A 19,204-nucleotide genomic window follows, 5' to 3' on the forward strand; every position below is an offset into this window, starting at 1 on the left:
CTATGGTCTAAAAAGAGAGACTGGGATGACCCAAACTTGCCGCCTGACCTTCGTGCTGCTTGGAATACATGGGAAAGTGAGCTGCAGTGTCTCAGCACCATAACAATTCCTCGCTGTTACTCATCAGTTCCTAATGATGCACAACGGAAGTACGACCTCCATGTGTTTTGTAACGCATCTGAACGAGCATATGGGACTGTGGCTTATTTAGTAGAGTACACAGGAGATGTCGTTCATACATCCTTTGTGATGGCCAGAACACGAGTGGCACCCAGGAGGCAACAGTCCATGCCTCGCTTGGAACTCTGCGCAGCATTAGCGGGAGCACAACTAGCAAAGCTTTTGAGAGATGAGATAACTCTCACTATCCAACAGACCATTCTGTGAACAGATTCTACAACTGTGCTGGAGTGGCTTCCGTCCGACTCCTGTAGATTCAAGGTCTTTGTTGGAACACGAGTCTCCGAAATACATTTACATTTACATTTACATTTACATTTATGCATTTGGCAGACGCTTTTATCCAAAGCGACTTACATTGCATTATGCTATACATTTGTATCTGAGTATGTGCAATCCCTGGGATCGAACCCATGACCTTGGCATTGCTAGTGCCATGCTCTAACCACTGAGCTACAGGAAAGCTACAGGAGTTGACAGAGCACAGTACCTGGCGTTATGTAGACACACAGCAAAACCCGGCAGACGATATCACAAGAGGTAAACCACTCTCAAGTTTCACTGTGCCTGGCTGCTGGAGTGAGGGACCATCATTTCTAAAACTGAGTTCTGCCCACTGGCCGAAGAGACCTAATCAGCCACAGTCAGAAGAGTTACCTGAACTGAAAAGTCTTACTATCTGCTGCCTAACCACTGTGGAATCAGATCATAACTGTCCTGATGCCACTCAGTTCAGTACATGGAAAGAGTTAGTGGAGGCAACCCGACGACTATGTCAAAAGGTAATGGATGATTCAGCAGACACCCATCGTGAAGCAGAATTGGTACTGCTGAGAGAGTGTCAAGCTCAGAGCTTTCCTGAGGAGATAGCGGCCCTCAAAACACAAAAACCTATACCACATCACAGTCGGCTTGCGTGTCTTGCTCCAGAGTGGGATCCAGTGACTAATGTACTCAGAGTTGGAGGACGATTACGGAGACTGGAGAGCCCAAACGTTGAACAGATTCACCCCATAGTGCTAGATCCACGGCATCCAGCAACGAAGCTTCTCATTAAAGACTTCGATGAACGCTTGTTGCACCCAGGTACTGAACGGCTGTATGCAGAAATACAGAGGCAATACTGGGTCTTGCGAGGACGCCAAGCTGTTAAACACCATCAGCTTAACTGCTCATCCTGTCAATGATGGAGAGCTCAGCCTAAGGTACCACAGATGGCAGACTTGCCACCAGAGCGGCTCAGGCTTCTCTCTCCACCATTTTATTCAACAGGAGTAGACTGTTTCGGCCCTTATCATGTCATGATAGGCAGAAGGATCGAGAAACGTTGGGGTGTAATTTTCAAATGCCTCACCACAAGAGCTGTCCACATAGAGCTTCTCAACTCCATGGATGTGGATGCTTTCTTGCTTGCTCTTCGACGATTCATAGCCAGGCGTGGCAGGCCAAAGGAGATCAGGTCCGATTGTGGCACAAACTTTCGTGGTGCTGAACGAGAACTGCGAGAAGCCTTTGCAGCCATGGAATCCCAATTAAAAGAACAGTTAGCTGATTACCAGATCCTCTTCAAGTTCAATCCGCCTAATGCTCCCCATTTTGGTGGGGTTTGGGAGCGAGAGGTCCGCTCTATTAAAGCCGCTCTCCAGGTGGCAATTGGAAGTCAGTCTGTTTCTGAAGATGTCCTATCTACAGTCTTGGTAGAGGTAGAGGGCATTTTGAATTCAAAACCCCTTGGATACGTCTCCGCAGACGTTGCAGATCTTGACGCCATTACACCATATCTTCTCCTCATGGGGCGGCGGGATGCATCGCTTCCACAGGTGGCATATGCATAGATGCGTAGATGGCGTAGAGGCGTAGATGGCGTTATTGTCAAAATCTGGTGGACCAATTTTGGACTCAATTTACAAGGAACTACTTACCCACACTTCAGACACGCCAGAAAAGGCACAAACCATCGGATACTCTGACAGTAGGCTCAGTGGTCTTGATAATTGATCCACAACTTCCTAGGGCTCAGTGGCCTATTGGTAAAGTTACTAAGACTGTGGTCAGTAATGATGGATGTGTGAGAACAGCAGATGTCATCGTTAAAGGCAAGGTGTACACCCGGCCAGTTGTTCGCCTTATTCCATTGCCTGCTCTTAAGGATATCAATGAAGACTCTTAAAGAATTCTCTTAACTTGCACATCTGCTGCTCAAATGTGGGGGCGGCTGTTGTGAATTCTTTATATTATGTTTTTTTCTGTATTATCTGCTGCTGTATTCTGAATCAGTTAAGGGTTTGTAGTAATTATTCTACATATAAAAATGACGTATTACGCAAGTCGTAGTGAATACAGTTTTGGCGTAAGTGACGCATACTCCGTTGCGCAGACGGAGCCGTCAGTATATGACGCATTTTCCACCCGTGCATCATCTTTGATTGCAGGACAAAGTTATTGACGAAAAACTACCTCCAATGCATATGTGTATATGGTGAAACCCTGCACAAAATAAAAGGTGGAAAAGATATGATGACTCCTACTCCCTGATCAGAGTGCTGAAGTGGTTAAGACCATTAAAGAACCGGCATTCAGTGGGGCAATCCCCAACAGTTGTATTAGGAGGCCTTACATTTTTTTATATTTTTTTTTTGGGGGGGGGGGGGGGGGGTCATGTATGTATACGTATTTGTGAATGTGTTGTTTTTCCTTTATGTTGATTAATTGTATGTGAATATGTGGGTTTAAAAAGCAATAAAAAAAAAAAAGTTCATTCTTCATCCCTAATTTTGTCTTTCTCTTCCAAGACTTATACTGCCTTCATGTGCTCTCAGAATTATCGTAAATACGAGTTTCCTAGGTAAAAATTGATGAACGCCCTCCCATTTCGATTTCAATTCGATGAGTTCATAATCACGACTTCAGAAGTGGGAATTATCAAATTTTCGATAGCACGTGAAGGCAGCATTAGGCTAGGGGTGTCCAATCCTGCCCCTGGAGGGCCACCATCCTGCAGAGTTCAGCAACAACCCCAATTAAACACACCTGAACCAGCTAATCAAGGTATGTAGACATACTAAAAAACTTCCAGTCAGGTGTGTTGGAGCTAAACTTTGCAGGACAGTGGCCCTCCAGGATCGAGTTTGAAGAGCCCTGACCTAGGCATACTGAAATTAAAAAAGCTTGTAACATGCTTCAGTGATGTACCCTTGTAGAACCAACTCACCTTACCAGCTAACAGCCAAAACATTGGCACCAACTTGCATGATTGCTTCAAAATATCTACAGACACAAATAAACATAATTTAACTATGATAAGTTTAACTACAAAGCAGGAATTGCCATAACAAAAATAAATGAAGTAAAAAAAAGTTACTTTCTTAATCAAAATGAGTTTTTATGTAAAATCTGCTGTGTCCACCACAGGGCTCTACTTTCCCACATGTGGAATAAGGACTTAACCAAGCTTGTGTGAAGTGAATCAGGTGATTTGTTCCTGACTGGAAAAATTGGAAGTGTTACAACTAACCCCGTGTTACAACCATCCCCGGTCTCCACGTACAGTCATATTATGTAAATCCAAATGCCTATAACTTACTCTACCATACTTTAAAAGTACATGTTGTCTTATATACACTAACAGGAAAATAGTAAAACATGTATGTACAATATTTGTGTGGAAAACATAACATATATTGTATTTTGTCAATTCCATACTATTTTCATCTCCACAAAACAATTCTTAAAGTACTTTACAGAAAACTACTGACCTGCATTGGAATGAAGCACAATTCTGCGTCTTTTCAAACAAAACGCAGACTCCTCAAAGCCTACAACAATAACAATAAATATGCTTAGGGAAAAAATAGACCAGTTCCATCTGGTTGTGGTCTGTTATATTTTTTCCATCTCTTTGAACGAGGTACTGGAGAGCAGGATCAGACAGGCTTAGGAAAGGTCCACCCAGACCCCTGCAGAACATCTGTGAACCCCAGGGCCCCATGCAGAGCGCTGAGAAAACAAACCACACTCCTCAGACTCTTCCTCTTCAACTCAGCTGGTATTGTTCATCTTAAACTGAGGGAAGGAGACAGAATAGCATTCAGGGAAGATGTGTCTTTGAGTTGTGTTGATTACATCTTCCTGTAATAGAAAAATCGCAGCTCTGTGTCTGGTTCTATCTTGATAAGTGCATTAAATGTAAACATTTGTGGGAATGGTTTGCAATATGACATTGTATTTATTACAAATTTGGTAATTTTGTTTAACCACAGATGTAGATTCATATAGTATGGGCTATTGCATATTCTATTAAAAATTTGCAAATTTGTTACTTTTTTTCTTAAAAACCAATGAAAATACATCTTACATTATGTAATTTTTTTTTTGTCTTTTGTGTGTATACAAAAGGTAACACCTGACAATTAAACATGTATTTTATTTGGTTGCAGATGACTTTCTCTACTGTTACTGCTCCAGTACTGTATGTACTTGATGGCTTTTAGGGGCGGGAACAGATGAAGTCGACTTCATAAAAGTGAACTGACCACCAAACTGTGCTCTGTGTTCTGCCCGACAACACTGAGGACGACTCGTCTAAACTCTGCACAGGTATTTAACTGTGCAATCTTCAGGTATTTTTGTTTTTGTATTGTTTATTATAGTTTTATTCTATAATATCAAACTATAGCTTACTATTGAGGCCATTACAATGACAGCAGCAGTTATTGTAACCCTGTTTGGTTTACAGTCACTCTATTTTGCTTCTTTGTATGGTTAAAAAAGGTATATTTTTATGACCTGTGTTTATTACTAAACTTTTATGGCTGCCTATAATTTATAAACTTCATTTAAAAGAAGTCCACATAAATGGTAACCATATGTTGCCTGAAATGTAATGAATCTTTTGTAAATAATAGTTTTTGCATTATATGTTTTAATTCAGTGTTTTGACACAAACTTACATAAAGAAGAGAAATGAAGGACTTAGAACTGAAGGAAGTGGATCCGGCAAAACAGCTAATGACCCGAGAAATAAATGGCTGCGTGAAGGTCACGGTCCCAGAGAACACTGGAGTGAAGTATGGCCTCTCCAAAGATGAGTTAATTAAAATAGCTGGTACAACTGGGTACGCAAACTATATGAGGATTAGGAAATTAAAATTTAAAAAGACATTTGACATTTTCTATATCAATCAATCTATCAATCTATCTTCTGCAGGTGGATTCGGACTCGTTGGGCCTTGCTGGTTCTGTTCTGGCTTGGCTGGGTTGGCATGTTAGCTGGAGCAATTGTGATCATAGTACAGGCCCCACGCTGTAAACCCATTCCTGAGATGAACTGGTGGAACAAAGGTCTTCTGTATGAGATATCTGATGTCAATGCTTTCTCTGACAATGGACTGAAAGGTGAGATAAATGAAAATGTCTTCATTTTTTATCCCCCATGTCTATACCTGTGTATTATTTGAATAACTTATTTGAATAATCACAGCATCAAACATTTTGAGAGGTTTGCTATGTTTGTTTGTGTTTTTTTAGCTTGTGGTGTTTGTATTTTTTGTTTATTAGATCAGTAGCCTTGTTTTGCTGTTATTACAGAATTGCGAGCTGCACATTAGGCTGTTAACTCAAATTTTATACATAAATATGACTAATATTCAAATTATATTCAAATTTAAAAGGTATTGGGGGGAAAAGATTTTTGCTTGTCCCTTGAGGCCACAAGAGGGCGCAATGTGCAAAATATTAATCAATTATAATTTCGCAAATTGCATTTAAAAACAATTATGAACAAAACAGCATCACGTATTTATTCATAGTTTACAAAAAGCCGAAGCGGTGATTACACAGAGTACTTTTAGCATTTAAAAACATCAGATGCATTAGAACGGGAGAATGTCTATGTCTCGAGACAAGTTTTTTAAAAGTTGAACTTCTTTTGACTACATGGCTTTCAAAACACTCTCCGGTCAAAGATGTCCATCTAGCGCATGATTACATAGAAAACAATGGAAAAGCAGTGCAAACAATGCGTTAACGGCCTGGTTACGGTTTTGACCAAGATCTTCTCCACATTAAGCTGCTCTATTTCTGAAAATTTTTGAATGAACAACACAGCAGCACCGCAGCTAGTGGTTTAAACTGGATAGGCTAAGGAAAACATTAAAACGCAATGACTGCGTAGTAGTGCCTACATAATCGTTATGCATCCCGTGAGCCACTAATAAGGCTGCCTGACATACACCTAAAATTCTGATGCACCGTTTTTGCATTTGAATGTGGATTTTTATTTTAAATTGGACGAATATTCGAAATTCGAATTTCCTCCTGCACATCTATACATGCTGTAGCTATAACAAATTTATTTCAATTCTTATATATATATATACTGTATTAGCAGTGCTGGCTAATAATGTAATTAGATTCTAAAAATTAGGTACTTGCAATTAGATTATATTACATTTTAAAATTCTCATAATCAGACTAGAGTAACATTTTTATTGATTACAAGATTACATATTCATTGATTCTCCCTAAATGTCTTTTTTTATCTTTTTTAATTTTCCATTCTAAAAAAAAAAAAAATTATTTCACTTATGTATGTTCATAAAGTCTTCTCGATTTGTGGAATTGCACACACCAGCAGTCAATTGGCTAAAATAACATGGAAAAAGGAGAGGCAGCACAGCACTTGACCACTGAATTTACAGAAATCATCTCTAATTCTTAATATTGCATTATCCAATCAATTCCTGTTGAACACATTTTTAATTATAATTCAAATGAATAGTGAGTCATTTAACCATGTAATACCAAGTCTTTAGAAAACTTTTTTTTCACAAATCTTTTCTTTTTAAAATACACAAATTCAGGTCATTTTATGTTTACATGTAATGCAATTATTCCCAAACACTTTAGTCATCTGAACCTCTTTTGACCTAATATAATTAATAATTCAAAAGTCAATAACTTATTCACATATTCTTTGCTTGTACCTTTGTATATGGAGTCAAATTAATGCCTTAAAGTTTTGCACAAAAATAAAGTTTTGCAAAACACAAAAAAGAATTGAGCAATAAAAAAATGTTTTGCAAACAAAAATAAAGAATTGCAAAGGAAAAATAAAGTATTGAGCGGAAAAAAATAAGTTTTGCAAACAAAAATAATAAATTGCAAAATAAAATAAAGTAGTGCAAAAATAAAAATATAATCAATTGCAAAAATCAATGACAGCTGTAATCCTATTTTATCCTTGCCACATATTTTTCATGCTCAAACCTACTCAATCATTTGCAACGCTCATTTTATTCTGCGTTTCATTCAAGCGTGCGCTCACGATACCGGTTTTCTTTTGCGCTCTTTATGGCACTGGTTTGACGTGGGGGTGGAGTCAAGAAACGGGGGCACGCCCCTGCGAAACACGTCATCGGCAGGAGACGCAGATAGAGACAGAGCGCATTTATTATAATCTGAAAACCACGCCCACCGAGGGAAAAACAATCCAACCGTCTCCATTGACGTGAGGCTGCCTTCTTGTCTTTTCTGACTCATTACAATAAACAGAACAATGCCTAAAAGCTGCTGTGTGACAAGGTGTACAGCTAACAAACTAAAAAACCCAGAAATAAGTTTTTATAAGCTGTCGACCCCAAAAAACGAATATTTAAGGACACAAAAGTGGATACAGGCAGTGAGACAGAACGCAACGGGTCATATTACTATAAGAAATGCATTGGAGGGGGTCGTAATCGGCGACAACATATGCTAAACAAACCAACAAAAACAAACCATTAATTTTTTTTACCCATGTCAAAGAATTATTTCACCTGTCGCCGATTACGTTCCCCTCCAATGCATTTCGCGGGGGCGTGCCCCGTTTCTTGACTCCACCCCCACGTCAAACCAGTGCCATAAAAAGATCCGCACAGAAAAGTGCAGCGCAAAAGAAAACCGGTATCGTGAGCGCACGCTTGACTGAAACGCAGAATAAAATGAGCGTTGCAAATGATTTAGTAGGTTTGAGCATGAAAAATATGTGGCAAGGATAAAATAGGATTACAGCTGTCATTGATTTTTGTAATTGATTATATTTTTATTTTTGCACTACTTTATTTTATTTGGCAATTTATTATTTTTGTTTGCAAAACTTATTTTTTTCTGCTCAATACTTTATTTTTCCTTTGCAATTCTTTATTTTTGTTTGCAAAACATTTTTTTATTGCTCAATTCTTTTTTGTGTTTTGCAAAACTTTATTTTTGTGCAAAACTTTAAGGCATTAATTTGACTCCATATTAGTATTATGTGTCTGTTTTGTTAAGTGTCCTTGGGTCCTAAAAGGTACTATATGAATAAAACATATTATTATTATATATATATATTTTCACGATTCTTTGATGTTGATTAATGGTCACATGATATGCAGGTAAACAAATAAGTTATTTTTTTAATATATCTTTTCAAGTATGTGTTGATTTGTTCTAATTTATTCATTTATTATTTATTTTAAATCAATAACTCCCTGCAGTTTCTTCACGAACCACAGTTTGGAAAACCCTGATGTAATGTAATGTTTAATGCCCTTCATATTGTGGAATACATTTTCTTTCTCTTTGTATTTTATATCAATATGGCATCAATAAGACTGTCCTATTCAAATCAATATGATAAATGAGTTGGGTCAAAAGTAATCTAAAAGTAACCAAAAAATATTCAGAACACATTACCTAAAATGTATAATATAACAAATACATTACCAAATATAGCTGCAAGCAGCAATTACGGGGCCAAGCACAAAAATGGCACAAGAAGCAAGCCAACATGGCTGGGAGCATCAGACCAGCAGTAGTGAGCAATTAGAAAAAAAGTTATTAGCATTTTTGTCAATTTTGTTATATCTTTTGACCACAAGCTGGCGCTGGTCCGAAACTTCTCAGGCTCCTTCAGTGCATTGTCCTGATGACCCATACCAAATTTATGAATTTTGGTCAAACCCATCAGAAGTTATAAGCAAAAATGGCATTTTTAATATCTCCACTCCAGTAGGTGGCGCTGCGCCGAAACAGAGTATGCTGCCTCAGGTCATGCTTGTGAAGACACATACCAAGTTTGGTCTGAATATGTCAAAGCACTGAAGAGATACAGCTTCAAGAGTCGTTTTTGCATCATGCCTCAAATTCTTTGCTCTGGTATACGAAAACGGTTTGACATATCGACTTGAAATCCATAACTTTTTGTCGGCATGGTCTGACGATGACACGGTTCAATTTTGGTGAAAATCGGAGCAACGGTCTAGGAGGAATTCGAAAAAGTAGGTTTTTAAAGAAAAACAATATGGCGGACAGGAAGTTTAGCTGACTATGGCAAATTTGATATCTTTGTTCTCAGCATGACCCAAGGAATCTACTGAGACCAGTTTCATTACAATTGGTGAATACAGTCAAAAGTTATTAGCATTTTTGTAAATTTTGTTATAACTTTTGACCACAAGGCGGCGCTGTGCCGAAACTTCTCAGGCTCCTTCAGGGCATTGTGCTGATGACCCATACCAAGTTTTGTAAAGATACGTTAATACGTTCGTAAAATACAGCATTTTAGCACAAAATTCAAAATGGCCGACGGCCAAAATGGCCGAATTGGGAAAATTGGATATAATTCGACTCAGCATGATTCCCCGAATCCAACGAGACCAAATTTATGATTTTTGGACAAACCCATCAGAAGTTATAAGCAAAAATACCCATTTTTCATATCTCCGCACCAGTAGGTGGCGCTGCGCCGAAACACTGCATGGTACCTCAGGTCATGCTTGTGATGACATGTACCAAGTTTGGTCTGAATACAATAAAGCGTTGCGGAGATACAGCCTTACTTCTGTTTTCGCAAGCACTACGTACAATTCGTTCGTTAGTTTTTCGAAAACGGTTTGAGGAATCAACTTGAATTCCATAACTTTTTGTCAGCATGGTCTGAAGATGATCTGATTCAATTTTCATGAAAATCGGAGTAACGGCCTAGGAGGAGTTCGAAAAAGTAAGTTTTTCAGAAAATTCAAAATGGCGGAAAAATTTTCATGACGGAAAATGACGTCATATGGTGCGTTCGATTCGTCTTGAGGCAAGGGATAAGAGGAAAAAAGAATTGTGTTTCTAGCCCTTATGGTTCAAAAGTTATTAACATAAATATAAGTGCAAATTTGGACAGCTGGTGGCGCTAGAGGGATTGAGTTAGAGACTCCAAATTTGCTATGGACAAAGGTCAGACTGTCCTCTGACTGTGTGCCAAATTTCACAACTTTCCCGCAAGCGGTTCTATGGGCTGCCATAGACTTCAAGAGCGGAAGAAGAAGAAGAAGAAGAATAATAAGCGTACGGAACGCCAACAATAACAATAGGTGCCTAAGCACCTTCGGTGCTTGGCCCCTAATTACAATTCCTGTCATGTAATTTGGAATCTGTAACAGACTACAATTTGTACTTGTCCTTGTGCTCTCGTTCTCTGTAGGAGTGGAGGAGAAGCTGGACTATCTGAGTCAGATGAAGGTGAAGGGGCTTGTTCTGGGTCCGATACACACTGTGCAAGCAGGCCAGCTGAGTACACTAGATCTAACTTCAGTTAAATCTGAAGTAGGCACTGAGAATGAACTGGAATCTCTGCTGGAGGAGGCACATAAAAAAGGTGACCTTTGACCCTGAATGGCCTTTCATCCAGGAGTAGTACCTTTTTAATTCTGACTGTCACTGAAGGCTTGCCAATATGTCAAAGAGCTGTACATTTTATTCATCCTCATTGACCACATCCACACCTTAAAATAGACCTCTAAACATACAAGCCATTTTATGAATGGCCTTTTGATTCTTCTGTGCTACAGTATGATATTCGGTAGTGAATGCGCCACTGGTTTATTTTTATTTTATTTACAAATTTTATTTTAGCAGTGTAAAATACTTTTCTGAAGCTTATGCTGACTGAGCCAAGTTTCTTTTTTTTTTCTATTTACAACAGATGAGGGATTTTGTAAATGCAAATGAAATTAAATGAACATTACAATACAAACATTAAGACTGTACAGTTAACTTTATAGATGATCATCTTATTTTCCCCTGCTCTGTCTCTCTTTTTACTTTCTCTTGTTTGTCCCTCTCTCTTTTGCAGGTATCTCCATAGTGCTGAATTTAATACCCAACTATGAAGGAGAATCCGTCTGGTTCCACAATTTTACCACTGTTGCTGAGAAAATCAAAGTAAGTGCTGATAAGTCAGAGAAAATTGTGAAGAAAAGTCCTATTCATGTGGACAGTGAATATGGGTATGCAAAGATAGATCACTCGTATGAGAAAAATTGCATATTTTAGATATTAGAATTACAACATGTATACAAAAGTATATAACACGAAACTTATTTTTAACTATTTAATTTGTTTTTGAAATTTTAGGAAGCATGTACATACTGGTTGAATAAAGGATTTGATGGCATTTTCTTGTCTAACCTGGGAGACATCGAAGAATCCTCCTGGCCATCTATACAAGCTATATTCAACCAAACTGACAAGACTAAAAAAGTGTACGTCTCTGTAGTTGTGCTCTTAGAACTTATATAAACTCTTAAAAGGTGCAGTAAGCGATTTCTGATAAACACTTGATATTTGAAATCAACACGATTTGTGCATTCAAGTCTTCCTGGGAAGTTCGTATTTAGAAGTTGGGAAATCTTGTTTATTGCATCAGTGCGTTCCCAAAAGTCCCTTTTGTCAGAGTAAGATGGCAGTGTAACCTTTTAATTCACTATACAAAAATACAGCAAGGTTTTTAAATGCTAGGTCTAAAAAGTTAAGAACAAAGAATGTGTATGTGTTGCTTTTTATGTTTTTTATTAATTTATGAAGCCAATGTAAACTTTATAATTGCATTGTATATTGTTACAATACAATGCTATCATATTTTGTGCATTATAATGCTGGATTCCAGGCAGGTTTTTAAACCCGTAAGTCACGACTTCAAACCACGAGTGTAGGCTACAAACCAGCCTGGCAGACCGTACGGGGCTTATGCTCGTTTACAATTATTTCTATCGCCAAAGGTGGTTACTCCTTGCTTATTTGAGGGAAACGGAGGAGGAAAAACGGTGCATAAGGGAAGAGAAGCTGTTATACCTTTTATTTAACGTTATTTTTACCATGCACTTGCATAAACACCGCATCCGTAGGGGCTGCCATTGTTGTTTCGCGGTCTATATGATGTAAGAGCGCGGAACTGGGAGTACATCGATCTAGTACGAGTTCACGAGTGGGAAGTCACGGGTTTGACCAAAGTCCCTTTAAGGCAAGTCATTTCACTCGGCGGCCATCTTTGAAACACCTCTCGGGCATCCTGGGCATCATGCCCTATCTCTTTGAATGGGGAAACATCAAATTCTCCAGAACTGTTCGCCAACCTTACGATTACATTTCATATTTGAAATCACCAATGAAATCTGACAACAGCTGTCTTATAAATGTTTTATCCAAACGCTCAAATCATGACAAAAAAAAATTATTTTTTAGGCTGGATCAAGCTAATGCGCATGCGCAGACCTAAATGCGCGTTTCTTCTGCCATGTTTCAGAGGCGCGCGTCTGACTGTTTCTATAGAAACCGGTGCTTCTAACGGCTGCTGCAGTGTTGCAATGACTTTACCAGTCGGCGATTGACGCTTATTTAGAAGGCGGGACTTATTCCGCCATATTGCACGTTACACTTTCTCCCATTCAAAACAATACGAGTGACACGTCTTGTGTTATTCTTTAGTCTTTGGTTTGACTGCCTTTCCAGTGCACTTTCACGAGTAGAAGGTTGGGGAAAAACACGGGTTACGGTTTGCCTGGAACGCGGCATAAAGCCTGACAATGTTAAATACCTGTAAGTATTCCGCAAAATAAAATCTTAAAGGCTTAAAGAAAATCCCGAGCTTGCGACTTGTATTTACGACTTTGTGGTGTCGTTTATGCTCGTAAATATGATCTTTCTCATGATTAAATGTACCAAAACACCGCTTTCTTCAACGCAGGCAGCTGGTTCAACAACAACAACAGCATATATAGGTTATGTGAAATAGCAATAAAAATAAAAAATATAATCACTTATCTAACAGAAACAAATCAACCTTGGTGTCCATTTTCAAGCTTTCCCGCCATCTTCTGGGAAATGTCCAGCTCTCCCGCTTCTCTCGGTGTGTTATAAACAAGATATATCGCACTTCGGAGTGAAAACAATCATGGCCGCCATATTGAAGAGTCGTTCCAAAACGAAGTGCTCAAAACTGGCCACTTCAAAGGGCCCTTCGGAACAAAGGATTACAAAGGGTAACTGATAAATGTAGCATTTATGTATAGTATTTTCTATACTACTTTAACATTTATACAAGTTAGATTTGGTACATTATGGTCAAAACGACATTGTACAAAAATACTTTACAGCTACCTTTATCAGTCCATTCAAATGTTTAAAATATATAGGCTAGACACGATATACATTATATTTCACGTCAAAGGCCTTGGTGCGTTAAACCACAAACAAACGTTAAAAAAAATGTACAGCTTGCACAAACTACTTATTGTTCAGCACGTGTTTTTCTCAGAAATACTTTATTGCACCTTTGTTGTAACTTCTTGTCTGCTGATTTGTTTAATGTAATAGAGACACCTGCTGGCCAGATGGGGTAATGAGCATGCTCCATCAAATGTTTTTTTTTTTTAATCTATTTGTTCTCTTTTGTTTACAAAATCACCAATTATTTTTTTAGCCTTCAACATTTTTTGACAGTTTCACTTTACTCTAACATCTCTCTCTCTCCTCCTCGTAACTTTCAGAGCTCTGATGGGATCAGTCACCAGTCTTGCTGTGGATGAAATCTCGGTCCTGCTGAACCGCTCAGGTGTTGACCTGCTCCTAACTGAACTGCCTGATCCGGCTGAGTTCTTTGAAAAACAGGCAGAGGTAATACAGAAGCTTGGTCACCTGCAGACGAGTCTGGGCTGGAGTCTGAGTGGACGGACTCTGGGCTCTCTGGCTTCCAGAACTCCAGCAGTGCCAGTGAAGCTCTCTCACACCCTGCTGTTCACACTGCCCGGCACACCCGTGTTCAACGCTGGAGATGAGGTCGGACTGAAGACGAAGGTAAGTGAAGCTTGCAAGGGAGGTGACTGGATAACAGTATAAATAGATAAATCAATGGGAAATTGAATCAGTGTTTGGGCACAAATCTCAGAATTAAAGAATTGGCTCCCTTTAGATTATTGAGTTGGAATGTGAATTGAATGGGTCACACTCCACAGGTAGAGAATTTACTGGATTGCAATCAGTCAATCCATCCATCCATCCATATTTAAAGGGAAAATTCTGTCATCATTCACTCACCCCTCAAGTTGTTCCAACCTGTATGAGTTTCCTTCTTCTGCTCAACACAAAAGAAGATATTTTGAAGAATAAGGCTAACAAAACAGTTGATGGGCTCCATTGACTTCCATACATATATATGGAAGTCTACCAAAATTCTTCAAAATATCTTCTTTTGTGTTTGGTAGAAGAAAAACTCATACAGGTTTGGAACAACATGAGGGTGAGTAAATGAACACAAATTTAATTTTTGGGTGAACTATGCCTTTAAGGACTATAAACACTTTTCAAAAAGTTGCTATGAAATGGAAGTAGTGACAGATATGTTCTTTTATATAGTAACTTAAGAATTGAGTTTAAAAAATGAATCACATGCACAGATGAATTGTTAACAATTACATCAATAACATACATTTAGAAAATAGATAGAGTGAATTTTCATTCCATGCCAATTTTAACCTATTTTTAAAAATTCACTTTAGGCTTTATAAAGATACTAACATTCTCAGCCAGACTGCGAAAGTCTTTCATTTCTCTTCTATTGTCAGGCCTTAGTCTTAGCATAGAAAGCTATGTTTATATTCGGCCAAGTTATTTTCATAATGCTTATGACTTAAGATTCCTCCTTTACAGGAAAAACCTCAAACAATGTGGGACTTGAAAACCCCAGATGAAGAGACGAATGCAACAGCAAAGGTAGATTTTCATTATTATTTACATGGCTATTCATAACAAGTAGATGTGATCTCATTGCTGTACTAATTACAAATTTAAAACCAGCACGCTGTGTCTTGCTCTTTCCATCTTCCACTCATTCAGGCTCTGCAGGAGGAGCGTATCGCTGTGCGTAACTTCTTCAAAGCACTAAGTGATCTGAGGGGAAAAGAGCGATCGCTTCTGCACGGAGAATATGTCAGCCTTTACAGTTCGCAAACTTCATTAGCATTTCTGCGCCTCTGGGACCAGAGCGAACGTTTCCTTACTGCTGTGAACTGGGGAACCGACGCTGTAACCATGAAGCTCACTTATAGCGACCTGCCGGCTCAAGCTCAGGTTCGCCTCAGCACAGATGCTGCGAATCTAGCCGTGGATCGCATGGTGTCCTTACAGAAGTTAGAGCTTGGGCCCAAACAGGCTGTTCTGTTGTCTTATCCTTATGCTGGTTAGACAGACATATACAGATCCTCATATTGTCTCAAAGCTGTTTGATTTGATTGATCCTCTGAGACCTCATCAAATCCTAGTTTTAGTGCCTTTCTCCTTTTTGAAGTTTAAGTGGTCAAAGTCGAAAAGCTTTTAAATTGGAAATTAAAGTGATTAATATGATGCTTTGGTAGCCTGACTTAGTAGGCTATGTCATAATTTCGACATTTTGACTAAGTCATAATTGTGAGATGAAAAGTTGAAATTATGACTTAAAAATCATGACCTACTAAGACATAATTTTGACTTTTTATGTCAATTATCTCATAGAAAGCTTAAATTATGATAGTCGAAATTGCCCAAATCTCATAACTTCGAATATAGGCTGAGTCATATTTTCGATTTAGTATGTCATCATTTCAAAAGTTTATTATAATTTTGACTTTTTGACCTGGTTTCACAGACAGGGCTTAGATTAAGCCAGGATTAGGCCTTATTTCAATTAGGGCATTTAAGCAGCTTTTATAAACATGACAAAACAATGGCACTGACATGTTTTAAGGGCCTGTTTACACCTGGTCACCTCATGCGTTTTTACTATTTGATTTGTTAAAATGGTTCCATTTACAGTTGGCCACATAAATGTTTTTTCCGCAGAATGAATATAAATCTGAACTTTAATTGCCACGCTATAGGCGAATTTAAGTTCACGTCAATGAAAGCAACAGATATGCGCATATCATATACATTTTATTTATTATCAGCTAATTTCAAGATCAAAGACCACAATAGGAGAACCAGCAGCATCAGCACTCATTTAGTTTCACTATTTTAAATGAAGATTACTTTTTTTGAGCATCAGTGACTTACTTTCAGTTTCATTTGCAGCAGTTTGGCTTGTTGAAGAGATACTTAGCTACTCATTTGTCATATCTGGCTATAACGTCATATAAAGCGCTCGCATGTTTATTTTTATTTTTTTAACATTTTGGAAGGAGTAAAATCTACATATGTGGTTTCAACAAGATGCATTTACACTCATCCAGTTTCGTCTAAAATGCGTCCCAGACCACCTCCTGAAGTGGTTTGAGAGATCGGATTTAAAAAGCATTTCGCAGGGCATTTAGACCTGGTCTTTTAACGGTAAGGATAGATATCCAATCAGAGAAAATGCATTAAAAGTGACCAGGTGTAAAAAGGCCGTAAGATCTGTCAGTGCAAGTTATATTTTGAGTTAAAACAGCTCAAACATGCATTTTAGTCTGGGACTAGGCTTAAGCCTTGTCTGTGAAACCAGGGGAATAAGTCAAAGTTCAACTTTTCATTTCATTCTTATTACTTGTTATATGTCTTTATTTCAATATGTTCTAATTATGATTTACCAAAGCATGATTGTTTTTCTCATGTGGCAGAAATGGGCTTCCATACTTTTGATTGTCAATCAGTGTGTGTATTAAATTTTGCTTCTTTTCTCTACTAATAAAAAGTCAAATAAAAAGGCTTGACAAGTATACTTTCAATGCAAAACCACATTAAAATAAACTTAACTACAGATTTGATGTATTTACTGCTGTACATGTCCTTTTTGTAAATATTTATGTTATAATGGAGAAATGTGACCTTATGTTTTTGTCTGTATGGCTTTGAATTTTTTTCATTGTGATTTTATGCACACAATACATTATTGTTGTGTGCATGTGTCTTGGCTGTATGCCATTTGTCGTTAATTCTCAGGGCAGGAAAAGGAAGACTCTAAAGTCAACAGGTGTGTGTATGTGTGTCATGTGCGATCGCGATACGTACTATATAAAACACTATTACTTCCTGCACACTTTAGCTTGTAAAAAAAAAAAGACAATTTCTTCCAGCATCTAAATGCCGAATGGGGTCAGCGTGACTTGCAGGATCATGTCATAAATCTAAGCTCTTCTGTTAAGAAACAAGTAACACGATGGATAACTAAATTTGGTTTATATAGTGAAATAAAAATATTCTTTAACTTATATACTCAGGATTTGCACTACTACATTTGAGAGAAAATTCTTCTTTTTAACACTACAAGATTTGGTAATTTTGTATTGTACATGATCCCCCATTTGTTTAATTTTCATGACAATCTAGTGTTGATTAACGCGAGGTCATAGGTCAAATCAGACTCATTTACTTACCTTTTGTATCTGATGCTCCTATGTCATTTTTTCTTCAGCAATAAGACTTATGTTGCTCTTGAATTTAACGCTAATGTGTGTATGTGTGTGTGTAAGACAAAAAGAAATCTTTGTCTACTTCTGATTGTAAACTTTCCCTGATATAAAAGGTGCTGAGGGCTTTTCGTTTGCATGTCCTCCCACAGGAAAGAATTTTTTTGTGGTACAGAAAAGTAAAAAATGAAGACATTTAACTACAATGGTAGAGCACAATGAAATTCTGTTTTTTTTAAGTTAGACTAATAAACCATCAAAACCCTTTGAAATACAATCAATATATTTTCTAATGCCTGAGAAATTCATCTAATATAACAAGAAATCATTAAATTATAGAATCACATTTAATTCAATGCTTTTTAATAAGAGAATCATGTTAATTAAATCAATGTCAAGTTGAGTAAAGCTGCAAAGAATATAAACAGATTGCAAAAATTTTTGGTGAGAACTAAAAGGTGTTTTGTAAAATCTAAATCAGAAGGGAAAAAACATCCAGGTCAGTAGATGTTTAGATAAAGACTGAACAAAACAACATTGTTTCTACATGAATATATTTCACCATCCGGCTTTTGCTGTTTAAAACACATTCGCAGAATCTAAGTTAGCTTGTGCTTTACAGTTATTACATTTAAAAACTATTTAATCATACCTTTTCCTAAAAAAATAAAATAAAATAATAATAATTTTGATGACATTTTTGTTATAATATTAGGTGTATATTAAAGTAATTGCAATTAATGTACAACATGAGGTATAAAATGTTTCTTTGTACAATTGCTGTAAACTTTCCTTCTCTATGATAATTTAAATATTTTATGCATTTTTTTTATTATTATTTTACAAAGAGAGCAAATAACAGTAGTGAACCAAAGTTTAAGTTCTGGGTTTGGAAATTACTACTAGTATAGGACTAAAAGGACTAAAATAGGGCACACTTTATTTCGATGGTCCACTTTAGACATTCTACTAACTATAAATAACTTTGCAACAACATATCAAATAATTCGCAGAGTATTAGTAGACTTAGTTTAGGTGTTAGGTTAGGGTTCGGGTTAGTAGAATAAGTTGACGTAGTTGCAAAGTTACTTCTGGTAAGTAGTATAATGTTAGAAGACATAGTAAGTAATAGTGTTAGCAGATATTAATCAGACATTCAACAATACTCTAACGAGAGTTATTTGACATGTAGGTGCAAAGTTACTTATAGTTACTATAGTGTCTAAAAAGCGGACCATTGAAATAAAGCGTTACCCTAAATGAATTAGATTTTGTTATTATTAATATTTGTTATATAAAAATGTTTGGAGCAATGTTTGTGT

The 19,204-nt window shown here is 37.4% G+C and overlaps 1 protein-coding gene across 2 annotated transcripts; it reads left to right on the top strand.

Moving 5' to 3' along the window:
- The first annotated feature begins 4,534 nt into the window (after positions 1-4,534).
- On the top strand, positions 4,535-17,277 carry LOC137031107 (amino acid transporter heavy chain SLC3A2-like). Of its 2 annotated transcripts, none has more exons than XM_067401752.1 (9): positions 4,535-4,799; positions 5,111-5,294; positions 5,387-5,574; positions 10,670-10,843; positions 11,321-11,409; positions 11,602-11,729; positions 14,013-14,319; positions 15,172-15,234; positions 15,358-17,277. In XM_067401752.1, exons 2-9 carry the CDS (start codon positions 5,143-5,145, stop codon positions 15,703-15,705), a joined length of 1,449 nt encoding a protein of 482 aa, XP_067257853.1. In that variant the 5' UTR covers positions 4,535-4,799; positions 5,111-5,142; the 3' UTR covers positions 15,706-17,277. The 2 variants fall into 2 exon arrangements, with proteins under 2 accessions (XP_067257853.1, XP_067257854.1); XM_067401753.1 differs by having other exon boundaries at positions 4,535-4,776.
- The last annotated feature ends 1,927 nt before the right edge of the window (positions 17,278-19,204 follow it).

Source organism: Chanodichthys erythropterus, chromosome 11 (genome assembly GCF_024489055.1).
Source record: "Chanodichthys erythropterus isolate Z2021 chromosome 11, ASM2448905v1, whole genome shotgun sequence".
Classification (NCBI taxonomy): Eukaryota; Metazoa; Chordata; class Actinopteri; order Cypriniformes; family Xenocyprididae; genus Chanodichthys; species Chanodichthys erythropterus.

Bases quoted from the DNA above. Each gene is read 5' to 3' on its own strand.
- LOC137031107 (XM_067401752.1), top strand. From the start codon at position 5,143: ATGAAGGACTTAGAACTGAAGGAAGTGGATCCGGCAAAACAGCTAATG. The intron at 5,575-10,669 runs GTGAGATAAATG...CGTTCTCTGTAG, and splicing joins CTCTGACAATGGACTGAAAG to GAGTGGAGGAGAAGCTGGAC. The intron at 11,410-11,601 runs GTAAGTGCTGAT...TTGAAATTTTAG, and splicing joins CTGTTGCTGAGAAAATCAAA to GAAGCATGTACATACTGGTT.